This window comes from Bos javanicus, chromosome 7 (assembly GCF_032452875.1).
Source record: "Bos javanicus breed banteng chromosome 7, ARS-OSU_banteng_1.0, whole genome shotgun sequence".
In the NCBI taxonomy this organism is placed as follows: domain Eukaryota; kingdom Metazoa; phylum Chordata; class Mammalia; order Artiodactyla; family Bovidae; genus Bos; species Bos javanicus.
Window position 1 is genome coordinate 9207550 of NC_083874.1, and position 13638 is coordinate 9221187.

The 13638-nt window shown below is 39.0% G+C and overlaps 1 protein-coding gene and 1 pseudogene across 1 annotated transcript; both read right to left on the reverse strand.

Moving 5' to 3' along the window:
* Positions 1 to 1252: 1252 nt before the first annotated feature.
* On the reverse strand, positions 1253 to 2207 carry LOC133251824 (olfactory receptor 7A10-like; annotated as a pseudogene).
* Positions 2208 to 11764: 9557 nt separating this feature from the next.
* On the reverse strand, positions 11765 to 13041 carry LOC133250504 (olfactory receptor 7A17-like). The gene has a single exon (XM_061421825.1). It carries the CDS (start codon positions 12857 to 12859, stop codon positions 11903 to 11905), a length of 957 nt encoding a protein of 318 aa, XP_061277809.1. The 5' UTR covers positions 12860 to 13041; the 3' UTR covers positions 11765 to 11902.
* Between the last annotated feature and the right edge of the window lie 597 nt (positions 13042 to 13638).

Below are 13638 nucleotides of genomic sequence, written 5' to 3' on the forward strand. Positions count from 1 at the left end.
TATGACCCAGCATTCCCACTGCTGGGCATACACACCAAGGAAATCATAATCGAAAGAGACACGTGTACCCCAGTGTTCATTGCTACACTGTTTATAAAATAGCCAGGACATGGAAGCAACCTAGATGTCCATCAGCAGATGAATGGATAAGAAAGCAGTGGTACATACACACAATGGAGTATTACTCAGCCATTAAAAAGAATGCATTTGAATCAGTTCTAATGAGGTGGATGAAACTGGAGCCTCTTTTACAGAGTGAAGTAAGCCAGAAAAAAAAAAAAAAAAACACCAATATAGTATACTAACACATATATATGGAATTTAGAAAGATGGTAACGATAACCCTGTATGCAAGACAGCAAAAGAAACACAGATGTATACAACAGTCTTTTGGACTCTGTGGGAGAGAGAGAGGGTGGGATGATTTGAGGGAATGACATGGAAACATGTATAATATCATATAAGAAACGAATCACCAGTCTAGGTTCAATACAGGTTCCTTGGGGCTGGTGCACTGGGATGACCTGAAGGGATGGTACAAGGAAGGAGGTGGGAGGGGTTTTAGGATGGGGAACACATGTACGCTCGTGGCAGATTCATGTTGATGTGTGGCAGAACCAATACAATATTGTAAAGTAATTAGCCTCCAATTAAAATAAATCTAAAAATCCTTGGGTGATACTTTGGAAATAGCAGAATGAATAAATCCCACCCACAGAGAGGGCAGCGATGGCTTTCTTGCCATGTTTATGGCAAACATTCAATGAGCCTGCTAGAAATAAATGACAAAGTTCATCACACACAGAAAAAAAATTAAAAATAAATAAATAGAAACTGCCTATGTATATAACTGAGACTAAAGTTTAATAAAGAGAGCTACTAAAAGTACACAGTGAGAGTGAAACTGACTCAGTCATGCCCAACTCTTTGCAACCCCATCTACTATAGCTCACCAGGCTCCTCTGTACATGGGATTCTCCAGGAAAGAATACTGGAGTGGGTTGCCATGCCCTTCTCCAGAGGATCTTCTCGACTCAAGGCTTGAACCAGGGCCTTTTGCTTTGCAGGCAGACTGTACCATCTCAGCTACTTGGGGAGCCCTAAAATTACACAAAGAAACTGAATTTAAAAATAGAAATCAGATAAAGGAGTAAATTTCATTCCACAGTGATCAAGAACCACAATTTCAGGTTCTGAGGCTTTGAGTTATGCAATCAAGGGCACTTCATCAGCCTTAGTATAATTGGCCATCTTATACTGGCATGAAATGGAACCTCTTCAGAGCCCTCTTTATGTCTTTATTTCTCAGACTGTAGATGAAGGGGTTCACCATAGGTGTGACCACAGTGTACATCACCGAGGCTATTGCACTTGAGTGTGAAAGATGCATAGCAGCAGACCTAAGGTACACTTCTAAGGTAGTGCAATAAAATAAAGAGACAACTGAGAGGTGGGACACACAGGTAGAAAATGCTTTATACTTCCCCTGGGCTGATGAGATTTTACATATACATGAAACTATTTTAGAAAAAGAGTAAAGGATACCAGCAAAAGGACCACCACCTAGCAGGGCAGCTGCAACATACATCACAATGTTATTAAGAAAGTTGTCAGGATGGGAAAGTTGTACCAACTGACTGAGTTCATAGAAAAAGTGGGGAATTTGCACAACTGGACAAAAGGGCAGTCACAACACCATTAAGCTATGTAGCAAGGAATACATGGCAACCACTACCCAGGATGTCATAACCAGGAATCCACAGAGATGAGGGCTCATGATGACCATGTATGCAAAGGGTGGCAAATGGCCACAAAGTGGTCATAGGCCATCACAGTTAGGAGGACATAATCTAGTTCTCCAAAGAGACTGTAAAAATACATCTACGTGAAGCAGCCTTCATAGATAACAACTTTGCTCCGTGTTTGAATATTTACCAGCATCTTTAGGATGGTGGTGGAGGTGAAACAGATGTCTGCAAAGGACAGGTTAGAGAGGAAGAAGTATGTGGGGGTGTGGATGTGGGTGTCCGAGCTGATGGCCAGGATAATGAGCAGGTTTCCAAATGCAGTGATCAGGTACATGGATGGAGAAAAAAAGTCCAAATGTGAGCAGCTGTAGTGTTGGTTCCTCTGAAAGTCCCAGAAGAAGGAATTCTGAAATTTGTGTATTATTCACTGGTTCCATGTGGTGGAGGTGACTAAACAGAAAAAAGAAAAAATAATATGACTAATTTTTACAACAACTGACATAATTCACATAGTTAAAACTACTTAGCTCTTTAGAAAGCAATGTTAATATTTTGTTTACAGGTAAATTCTCTTTGAGGGTATACTCCATTTCATCTCTGACTAGGAATATTTGTCCCATTCTCAAAATATTTCCAGAAGTCATATATTCTAGAGATTTAATGAGAAATTGTTTCATATATTTGATAAATATATTGAGTGCCAACTATGTTTCAAGTACATGCAGGCAATAAGTAGAGAGTGATGGAAAACAAATCTCCCACAATCCAAGGATGATGAGAGATGATGTGCAAATAAAACATTATATGTCACCTGGTGTCAAATGTTATGAAGGAAACAAAACCAGATATAAAGAAGAGAGTTGTAGGAGGTGTTATTTTGTACTGAGGGTTCAGGCAGGGTCAGAAATCAAGGTGATAATTGAACAGATAGCTAAGAAAGAGAAAGAAGGATCTAGTTTGACATCCGGAGAAGTGTGTGCCTGGCCACTGCAAAGTAACTGAGGAAGATGCTCATTACACATGTTCAGATCCAAACAAGGAAGCCAGTGGGGCAGAGGAATAAGTTAGAACAGGAGTGATTAGAGATGGTGTCAGGGATGCTGTGGAACAAGGGGCCTCCCCACTACAGGTGAACCTTCAGTCCACAGAGAATCACTCCTTCTGTGTTGTTCCCAGCACTTTATGAATTTAATCATAAAGGCTTCCTGTGATTGATTTCATCAGATCCACTTCTTCGTGCCATCTGTTGATTGAATTCTGGCTTCTGTGTTGTAAGTCATCTTAATGTGTGAGTCCAGGTGCCTCAAAGAACTTCTCTCACTTCCCAAGGGTCAGGCACACACACACACACACACACATAACGTTGTCCTCCTAGGTTGTGTTACTGCCATGCATTCCTCACCCAGATCCACCCTCCTTAGGCCACAATTAGTCACAACTCAAGCTAGTCAGATCAGATTTTCTTTCTCATGAAGGATTTGTAAATGGTACCTAGAAATTCCAGTTTATGTTTTCCTTGGAAATAAACCTGGAAATAAACTTTGAGTTCCATTTCAATATGGCTAATTTCTGCTTTTTATTTAAAGAAATATAAAAAATATGAGAGAGAGGAATGGAATGGACATATGAATATCAGGGGAAAATATCCAGTAAACTCAAACAGCTCTTAATGCAATGCAATGAATAAAATCTCCCTTGGTTTGTCAACATTACAAGTCCGAGACATCTCCCTGATGTCCAGAAAAAAAACAATAAATAAAAACATATTTTTGTTAAGGACACAAACAGTGATATCTTTATGATGTGAAACACCTTACAGTTTGAATATCCCAAGAGGAAAACATGCAAATGGGATAAGCTATCAGTTCAAAACCAGAAATACATAGAACACAACAAAAGCCGAAGACTTCTTTTTCCTGAGGCTTTTCCATTTTTGTCCACTCCTGTTAATAAATAAAATCTTTGGACTTACTGTCTACATCTACTGGAAGCATTTTATGACTTCCATTCCTTTTAATTTGGCTTCCACTATTACTGTTTAATTGTCAACCCTGAGACTTGCAATTCCCAGCACAATGTTCACTTTACTTTCAGATCGTAAACAAATACATTGATGTTAGGGAAGCCAGCAGACAGCTGATCTCTGGCCTCTGTCAGGCACATGTTTCTGGCTTCCCTCCTCTCTGCTTCTCTCCCTGAAGTGTCTGTGGAGCTCTGAGACTCACCTGAAAGCAGATTCAGAGAGAAGCCTTCCCCGATGGAGGTCAAAACTCCTCCCTAAAAGACTGATGAGGCAGACCAAATTTTTGTTCCCAAACACAACAACAGGAATAGATCAAGCAGTGACCTCTCAGCCAGTGCTTGCTGTTGTATGAGTGCAAAAGCAAGGACCACATCCTGTCCAACCAAAGTGGCATAGGCTGAGGGACTGCAACAGAAGAGATATTTAGAGCTTCCAGGTTAGCTCATTAGACATGTTTTCCTCTCATTACTCTAACCTCTATGTACATGATTGCCCTTGGAGACACTGGTCTGGACAGAATGAATTTTTTTCCTGCTAATTCTCTGTTCCTAAGAGATTGCTTTATAAGATAAATTAAATTTTTATTACTGCTTCTCTTTTAACTCTCCTTCTTCCAAAGCTCTAATTTTCGCAGAATCTCATCACATCCCTGTATTCAAATTTTCTCAAACATATGATATTAAGAGTTTGTCTTGACTAGGTCACATTGGTCTTCAAAGCTTTGAATTATGGCAAGGACACAATCACTGAACTCTCTAAAAATGACTCTTCCCCTCTTCAAAAAGAGGGATATGTTTTTTTTTTTTTTTTAATGTAAAACCTTAGGTATTATAATCCCTAGGTTCATGATAGCTTTCCCAAGACAATTAAGAATGTACTACCTATATTAGAAATTGAGAACTGACATTTTTTACATATTATAAAACACTTGTATTTAATTATAAAAGGGATATTTAGACATTGTTATGTCAAATAAGCTCACTTGATCCTTGACCCAAGGATCGAGCTCATGTCTCTTAAGTCCCCTGCATTGACAGGCAGGTTTTTTTTAGCACTAGTGCCACCTGGGAAGCCCCAGCATATTATAGAAATTGTGAAATGTAATTTTAAAAACAGTGAATTGTAATTTGGGCTAGCAAACCAGACTGTGAGATATCTACCACGCAAAAAGCCAGCCCTAACCTAAGACACCGCCAGGCCCACGCACGGAACAAAGGACTGAACAGAGATAGCCGGCTGCAGACTATCCCCCTCCGGTGACAGGCAGCCAGAGCCCGAAGGGGGCAATCACAGCCCCAGAGAGACATTATCTACAAAACTGTAAGTGGGCTCCTTTGCTAACTAAGACTTCTTGGGGTTCTGGACGGTCAACATCCACCTGAGAAGGTGCGCCGGTTGTATACCCAGAAAACTGAGCAGCGGGGAGGCGATAAGTCGCAGCAACCGCGCTCGCCAAGCACCTCGTCACCTGAGCTGCTCGGACCTGGGAAGGGTACAAAACGCAGGCCCAACCGAGTCTGTGCCTCTGAGGACTACCGGAGTGCCTGAACCTAAGCGGCTTAGACCTGGGAGGTGCAAGCAGCCCAGGGCTTGCCGCGGATGGTTTCTGGTGGAGCAACCTAGAGCCTGAGCAGTGTGGGCAGGGAGGCTACACGCACAGTGAGAGGGGTCAGGCCCAGTGTGGTTAAGGCACTGCGAGCACAGGCCAGTGTTATTTGTTTGCAGCGGCCCTCCCTCCCCACAGTGCAACTGAACAAGTGAGCCTAAAAAAAAAAAAAAAAAAAAAAGTCCACCACCGCCCCCTTGGTATCAGGGCGGAAATCAAACACTGAAGAGACCAGCAAACAGAAGAAGCTATAACAGAGGGAACCACCTTGGAAGCGACAGGCAATAGATTAAAACCCTGTCCTTAGTACCGACTACATAGGAAGGGGCCTATAGATCTTTAGAAATGTAAGCCGGACCAGGGAACTAGCCGAAAATGAACTGACCCTACAATACCCACAACAACACCAAATAAAGTCCTAGATATATTTTTACTATTTTTACGATCATTCTTTCTTTCTTTCTTTTTTTAATTTTTTAAAAAAATTTAAGTCCTTTATTACTCCTTTGCAGCTGCTAAGTCACTTCAGTCGTGTCTGAATCTGTGTGACCACATAGACGTCAGCCCACTGGCTCTCCTGTCCCTGGGATTCTCCAGGCAAGAACACTGGAGTGGGTTGCCATTTCCGTCTCCAATGCATGAAAGTGAAAAAGTGAAAGTGAAGTCGCTCAGTTGTGTCCAGCTCTTAGCGACCCCATGGACTGCAGCCCACCAGGCTCCTCCATCCATGGGAATTTCCAGGCAAGAGTGATGGAGTGGGGTGCCATTGCCTTCTCCAATTACTCCTTTAATTTTCACTTTTATAACCTACTATTACTTTGAAAAAAAAAAAAAAAAAGACCCTATTTTTTTTTAAAAAAGCAAACTTCATATATATATATTTTTTTATAATTTTTGTGACTTTTTTTTTCTTTTCTCTTTTTTTTTCTTTAATATTGTATTTTTGAAATTCCAAACTGTACTCTAGATTTTTGATTTTAGCTTTTTGGTATTTGTTATCAATTTTGTACCTGTATTTTTTTAAAATAATTTTTGTGACTTTTTTCTCTCTTTCTTTCTCTTCTTCTTTTCTTTAACATTGTATTTCTGAATTCCCAACTCTACTCTAGATTTTTAATTTATGCTTTTTGGTATTTGTTATCAATTTTGTACCTATATCTTCTTTATAATTTTTGTGACTTTGTTTTTGTTTTCTCTTTCTTTTTCTTCTTCTTTTCTTTAACATTGTATTTTTGAAATTCCAAACTCTACTTTAGATTGTTAACTTTTGCTTTTTGGTATTTGTTATCAATTTTGTACCTATGTTTTCTTTATAATTTTTGTGACTTTTTTTTCTTTCTTTTTCTCTCTTTTCCCTCTTCTTTTCTTTAACAAGTACAAATTCTGATTCATCAGGTCTCTAGTGAGTCCAAGTACTGCATTTCTAATGAGCTCCCAGGAGTAGTTGATGCTGCAGTGCCTAGTCTGGGGATCACATTCAATAGCAAAGCTATGGTCCTGTGCTAGAGTCAGGTATACACAGGTTTAGTCTTCTCACCAAGAATCTTTTATGTATATAAGTTTGAAAACAAGTTCTTCACTCACTTATAGAATAAAAGTGAACGTGTTAGTTGTTCAGTCATGTCCAATCATGTCCTATAGCCTTCCAGACTCCTCCATCCATGGGATTTCCCAGGCAACAATACTGGAGTGGGTAGCCATTTCCTTCTCCAGGGGATCCTCCCAACCCAGGGATTGAACCCAGGTCTCCTGCATTTCAGGCAGATTCTTTACCACTGAACCACTAGAGTGGGAGTCACTTATAGGTGGTTACACATAATTTGTCATCATAAACACATCAGCAACTGCTTGACCTTAATGAAAACAAGACTTTCATATGGACACCAAAACTGATACTTTATTGAAAAGATATAGAGCATAAAAATAAAATATTTGCCTAGTAATAAAAATGTATTTTGCATTTTCATTCTTTTGACATTTTTTCCCTGACTCAAAGGCCATATTAAGTGAATGTACTCAAACGTGTGCTATTGTGTAGACTTCATTTGAAAACCTTTAGTGGATTATCATTTGTCAGTAACTAAGGTAGGCACTATGGACAATGCTGAATAAGAGAACAGGATCCGAAAGGAGAATAAGACTGGATAATCACCTATAAAACACACTGTAGGTTCAAGTCTCCATTTTCAAGGACAGTTATGGCAGTGATTTTCAGAAGAATGTGGTACACATAATGAAAAGCTGTAGTCTTGGATATCCTCTATTATAAGATCATACCAAATACCTTGGCTAATAATAAAAGTAGTTTTCCCACAGTAGTCCTATTGTTTACTACAATCTTTCAGTAGCACAAGAGAAAATATATCTGTGATGATATATGTCATCTGAGCAGAAATTATTCTTAAGAAATCCATGCTGCCCTATGAAATAAATAGGCATTAGAGATATTTTAAATCAAGTTTGGGAAAGCTTTGAGAAAGTAGAAAATTAACAAAGGGGAAAATTGTTTATAAGTCAAACAGAGAAGGAAACAGAAATCTGAGTTACTTCAATGGTATAAAGAAGTTGAATCAAAGAAATGAAAATTCAGGAAATAGAGACACAGAACAATTCTATGTTTGCACTCTGATCAAATAATATTAAATTCTGGCTCAAATGCTTTGCAGTTTGCTAAAAATGAGGATTTCTTTAACCCTATGACAATTAGTCCTTCTATTACTGCCATCCCAAAGAATCTTTTCAAGGCTTTCTTTATATCTTCATACCTTAGACTAAGAGGAAATGGTTCAGCACATGTGTAACCACAGTGAACATCACTGAGACTGTTGCACTTGACTGTGAACTATGGATCCCAGCAGAGCAAAGGTACAGTGTAGACTGTTATAGTAAATAAGGGAAAACTGAGAGGTGAGACACACAGATGGGTGCATACTTGTGCAATAAGTCACTTCAGTCATGTCTGGTTCTTTGCAACCCTATGGACTGTAGCCTATCAGGCTTCTCTGTTCATGGGATTCTCTAGGCAATAATACTAGAGTAGGTTGCCATTTCCTTCTCCAGGGGATTTTTCTGACTGAGGGATATCATAAGTCTCCAGCATTGGCAAGCAGGTTCTTTACCACTAGCACCATCTGGGGGAACTATCTTAGAGTATGAGCAAAGGATCATAAGTGATCACCACCCATGAATACAGCTTCAAAATATATCCCTATGTCATTAAGAAAGGCTTTATAATTGATAAGTTGGACCACCTGTTATATTCCACCTGTTATTTATTCCCTATTCTGGGAAAGATCTCAGCTATTATTTCTTTCTTTCTTTTTTTCTTTAATAGAAAATTATTTAATTAGTATACATGTGTTCCCCATCCTGAACCCTCCTCGCTCCTCCCTCCCCACACCATCCCTCTGGGTCCTCCCAGTGCACTAGCCCCAAGCATCCAGCATCGTGCATTGAACCTTGACTGGCACCTCGTTTCACACATGACGTCCAAATTGGAAAAGAAGAAGTAAAACTCTCACTATTTGCAGATGACATGATCCTCTACATAGAAAACCCTAAAGACTCCACCAGAAAATTACTAGAACTAATCAATGACTATAGTAAAGTTGCAGGATATAAAATCAACACACAGAAATCCCTTGCATTCCTATACACTAATAATGAGAAAACAGAAAGAGAAATTAAGGAAACAATTCCATTCACCATTGCAACGAAAAGAATAAAATACTTAGGAATATATCTACCTAAAGAAACTAAAGACCTATATATAGAAAACTATAAAACACTGGTGAAAGAAATCAAAGAGGACACTAATAGATGGAGAAATATACCATGTTCATGGATTGGGAGAATCAATATAGTGAAAATGAGTATACTACCCAAAGCAATTTATAGATTCAATGCAATCCCTATCAAGCTACCTACAGTATTCTTCACAGAGCTAGAACAAATAATTTCACAATTTGTATGGAAATATTATTTCTTTAAATAGCATCTTTTCTTTCTCTCACACTGTCTTTTCCTTCTAAGATACTCAATATACTTGTTAACTCTTCTAATGGAGTCCTTTAATACTTGTAGATTCTCTTCATTAAAAAAAAGAAAAGAAAAGCAGTTCTCTTATTCCTAAATCATTCTACCTTTGAGGTCACTATTTCTCTTCACCATATGATCTGCTCAACTTTTAGTGCTTTCTAATACATCTTTCAACTCATTTATAGATTTCTTCAACTCCAGTATGTCTGTTTGGTTATGTTTGAGTTTTAATCTCTTTGAAAATTGTTTCTTATTTTCATTTTTTTTAAATTTATGAGTTTAAGTGCTTCTGTGAGTGTTCCTATAGCTTCCTGAGTTTCTCCATGACACTATTTGAGTTTTCCACTGGCTTGATCACAATCTTCTATGGTGTTAAGATTGTTTTCTGGAAAATTGTCATTTTCTTTTTGTGATTCTGTGTTATTGTGCCCAGTGGGTAGCTCCTCTGGCAGTGCATTTGAAATAACAAATGCCTTGTTCACTTAGGTAAAGGTCTGTTCATTCTGATTTTAACAATTCAACAAACTGGTAACAAGAGGCCTTTCTGTGTTTTTCAGTTAGGTGACACAGTAACACAAGTCTTTTTTTTTTTTTTTTTTTACCTGAGTTGCATCTGAGTTGCATTTATTGAAGTAGGAAATGCAACCCACTCCAGTATTCTTGCCTGGAAAATTCCATGGACAGAAGAGCCTGGAGCTCTGCAGTCCAGGGGGAGGCAAAGAGTTGGACATGACTGAGTGAGCATGCATGCACTCACTCATCTAGCTATTTTTAAAAAACTTTTTTTTTTGGTCGTTCACTCTCCCTAGCAGAGGCATTGCTTGGTGCATTGTCATCACAACTGGTGCCTCCGGGGTCACTAGCGTCTTGGTGCTGCTAATGTCCCTGATATGGCTGGCATCTCTGCTCAGGGAACCATGATAGTGGGCAATTTTGCATCATCCAGGGTCACCTGGTTCAAGGTCCCCACCAGCACTGCTGCCTGTTTCCCTTTGGTTGTAGATAATCCTGCATCTGGAAGGCCAGGTTCACGTGTGCCACCTCCACTGGTGCTTCCAGGTGCTATGGGTCTATGGACTCAGCTACCTCATGGACTCAGCCAATGGTTACATTGGGCTGGGACTGGGGGCACTGCCTTTTGCTGTTTTCCCCTAGATGCACCTCATCTATGTGTTCTAATCAACCCAATTTAACAAGTAAAATTGTATAAATCTCTGGACTCCTGGTTATTGGACAGGTGAATATTTGCTGACTTATGGAAGTCTGATTAATCAGAGATAGAAGGGGAGAGACAAAGAGAGTGTCTTGTGCTACCATGATGCTGATGTCATCAAAGATAGATTTATTTTTTTGGAGACTGTGACATTGATATATATATATATATATATATATATATATATAAAGAAAGAGAGAGAGAGAGAGTTAACTATCATTTATTGGTGAACAAAGACATCCAGTATAACAGTATACAACATCATGGTTGAGACTTTAGCATTACAACATAGAAAATAACAGGTGAGCATAGATTCATGAGGAGCCAAACAGAGATCAGGATAACCACACACTATACAAACTCATTTGTTAATAAACATTATATTAAAGCATCTACTACAAAAATGAGTTATTATGCAGCAATAGCTAACTGGTCAAAAATAAAAGTGAACAGAACTGAAGACAATTATATTAATTGGCTTCTTCTCAACTATGTACTTATTCTAATATTTAAAGGTAGCATTCATGATTACTCTGTCTTTAAATTTTATTTCAGATAACTATATTAAAAATTGGTACATTAAGTTTCCTCTCCAGGTAAGCAGGAAAAGATGAAAAGTGTGCTTGTTGGTACTAAACATGTAACCTGGAATCACATGACTGAATAGGCATTTCAGTCCTCCAGTGAGCCATTCTTTGGTCATGTATATATTTTGATATATAAAGTTCAGTCTGAACAACACAGTGGTGAAGGGCACTGACCTTCTGTGCAGTAAAAAATCTAAATATAATTTTGCAGTCAGCTCCCTGTATCCACAGTTCCATATCTGAATGTTCAATGTAATCTATTAAAAGTTATTTTAAATACCTTAGTTGTCAACTTTACTTTAAACAAATATGAGTAATTAAACTAATAACTATCATTTAGAATAATAAGAGAAAAATTACTTGTAATGACATATGTCATTCAAGAATACCTGTGGTGGATTCATTTTGATATAAGAATAAATTATTCTTAAGAAACTCAGTCCTCTCATGAAGTACATGAGTATTTCCAAATATTGCTGATTCAAATGTAGGAAAATTTTGAAGTAGGGATAAGTACAAATAAAAAGCCTATATATCAGGTTGAGGAGAAAGCTTAATAAATCAATACATGGAATTATTTTAATGAAAATTCCAGGGAACAATGAAAAGAAGCAAATTTGATTCTGCAATGATCAAAGAATCATAATTTCTGATTCTGAGGCTTTGAGTCATGCCATCAAGGTCACTTCATTTCCCCCAACAGAGTTGGCCTTTTCTACCTAATATTTCATAGAATCTCTTCAGAGCCCCTTTTATGTCTTTATTCCTTAGACTGTAGATAAAGGGGTTCAGCATGGGTGTGACCACTGTGTACATCACTGAAGCTGCTGCACCTGATCTTGAACTGTGGGGAGCAGCAGGGTTAAGGTGCACTCCTAGGACAGAACAATAAAATAAAAAGACAACTGAGAGGTGAGATGCACAGGTGGAAAATGCTTTATACTTTCCCTCAGCTGATGAGATTCCACGTATGCAAGAAACTATTTTAGAGTAAGAGTAAAGTATCCCAGCAAAAGGACCGCCACCCAGCAAGGTAGCTGCAAAATACAATACCATGTCATTAAAAAAGGTGTCAGAACAGGCAAGTTGTAAGACTTGATTGAGTTCACAGAAAAAGTGGGGTATTTTGAAGTCTGCACAGAAGGACAACTGCAACACCATTAACTTCTGTAACAAGGAGTACATGACACCCACGATCCAAGATATCAGAACCAGGAGACCGCAGAGTCGGGGGTTCATGATGACCGTGTAGTGCAACGGGTGACAGATGGCCACAAACCGGTCATAGGCCATCACAGCCAGGAGAAAGTCATCTAAACTTGCGAAGAGTATGTAAAAGTACATCTGGATGATGCAGCCTTCAAAGGTGATCAATTTGTTCTGTGTCTGGATGTTCCACAGCATCTTTGGGACAGTGGTAGAAGTGAAGCTGATGTCTACAAAGGACAGGTTGGAGAGGAAGAAGTACATGGGGGTGTGGAGATGGGAGTCTGAGATGGTGGCCAGGATGATAAGCAGGTTTCCAAACATAGTGATCAGGTACATGGACAGAAAAAGTCCAAATACGAGGGGCTGCAGCTCAGGTGCCTCTGAAAATTCCATGAGAAGAAATTCTGAAACTTCTGAAATGTTTTGTGGTTCCATGCCTTGTAGGTAACTACCAAGATATAGAATAATAACTTATTAACTTTTACACAAGCAAGCATTAGCAACCTAGCATGCATGCATGTTCAGTCACTTCCATCATGTCCAACCCTGCGATTCCATGAACTGTGGCTTGCAAGGCTCCCCTGTCCATGGGATTCTCCAGGCAAGAATATTGGAGTGGATTGTCATTTCCTTCTCCAGGGGATCTTCCCAATGCAGGGATTGAACCTGTGTCTTTTACTTCTTCTTCACTGGCAGGCAAGTTGTTTCCCATTAGTGCCAGCCCAACATAAATGCTATTACTTACATTTCACAGTCAAGACATTAACTTCAATAGGTATCAGTAGGGGGTGAGGCAAAGTCCTTTCTCATTTTTCTTATATGGCATCTTTTCTTTGTTATTTATGTTCTTTGAGCTTTAATCTCTCCTTTGTAGGTTCAGTGGGCACACTATTTCTGGTTTTGTTCTTTTACCAGCATTCAAAGCCCTTCCTAGCCCATACTCTATAAATCATGTATGTGACATGATTATTCATCCTTTTACACTGAATAACTTTCTTCATATGATTTTCTCATTTGTAATACATATATTTATTTAACTATACTCAGTTCAGTTCAGTCGCTCAGTCATGTCCGACTCTTTGCGACCCCATGGACTGCAGCATGCCAGGCCTCCCTGTCCATCACCATCTCCCAGAATATACTCAAACTCATGTCCATTGAGTCAGTGATGCCATCCAACCATCTCATCCTCTGCTGTCCCCTTCTCCTCCTGC

What these genes read in the sequence shown, in the direction of transcription:
- LOC133250504 (XM_061421825.1), bottom strand. Translation starts at nt 12,859, where the DNA reads ATGGAACCACAAAACATTTCAGAAGTTTCAGAATTTCTTCTCATGGAA.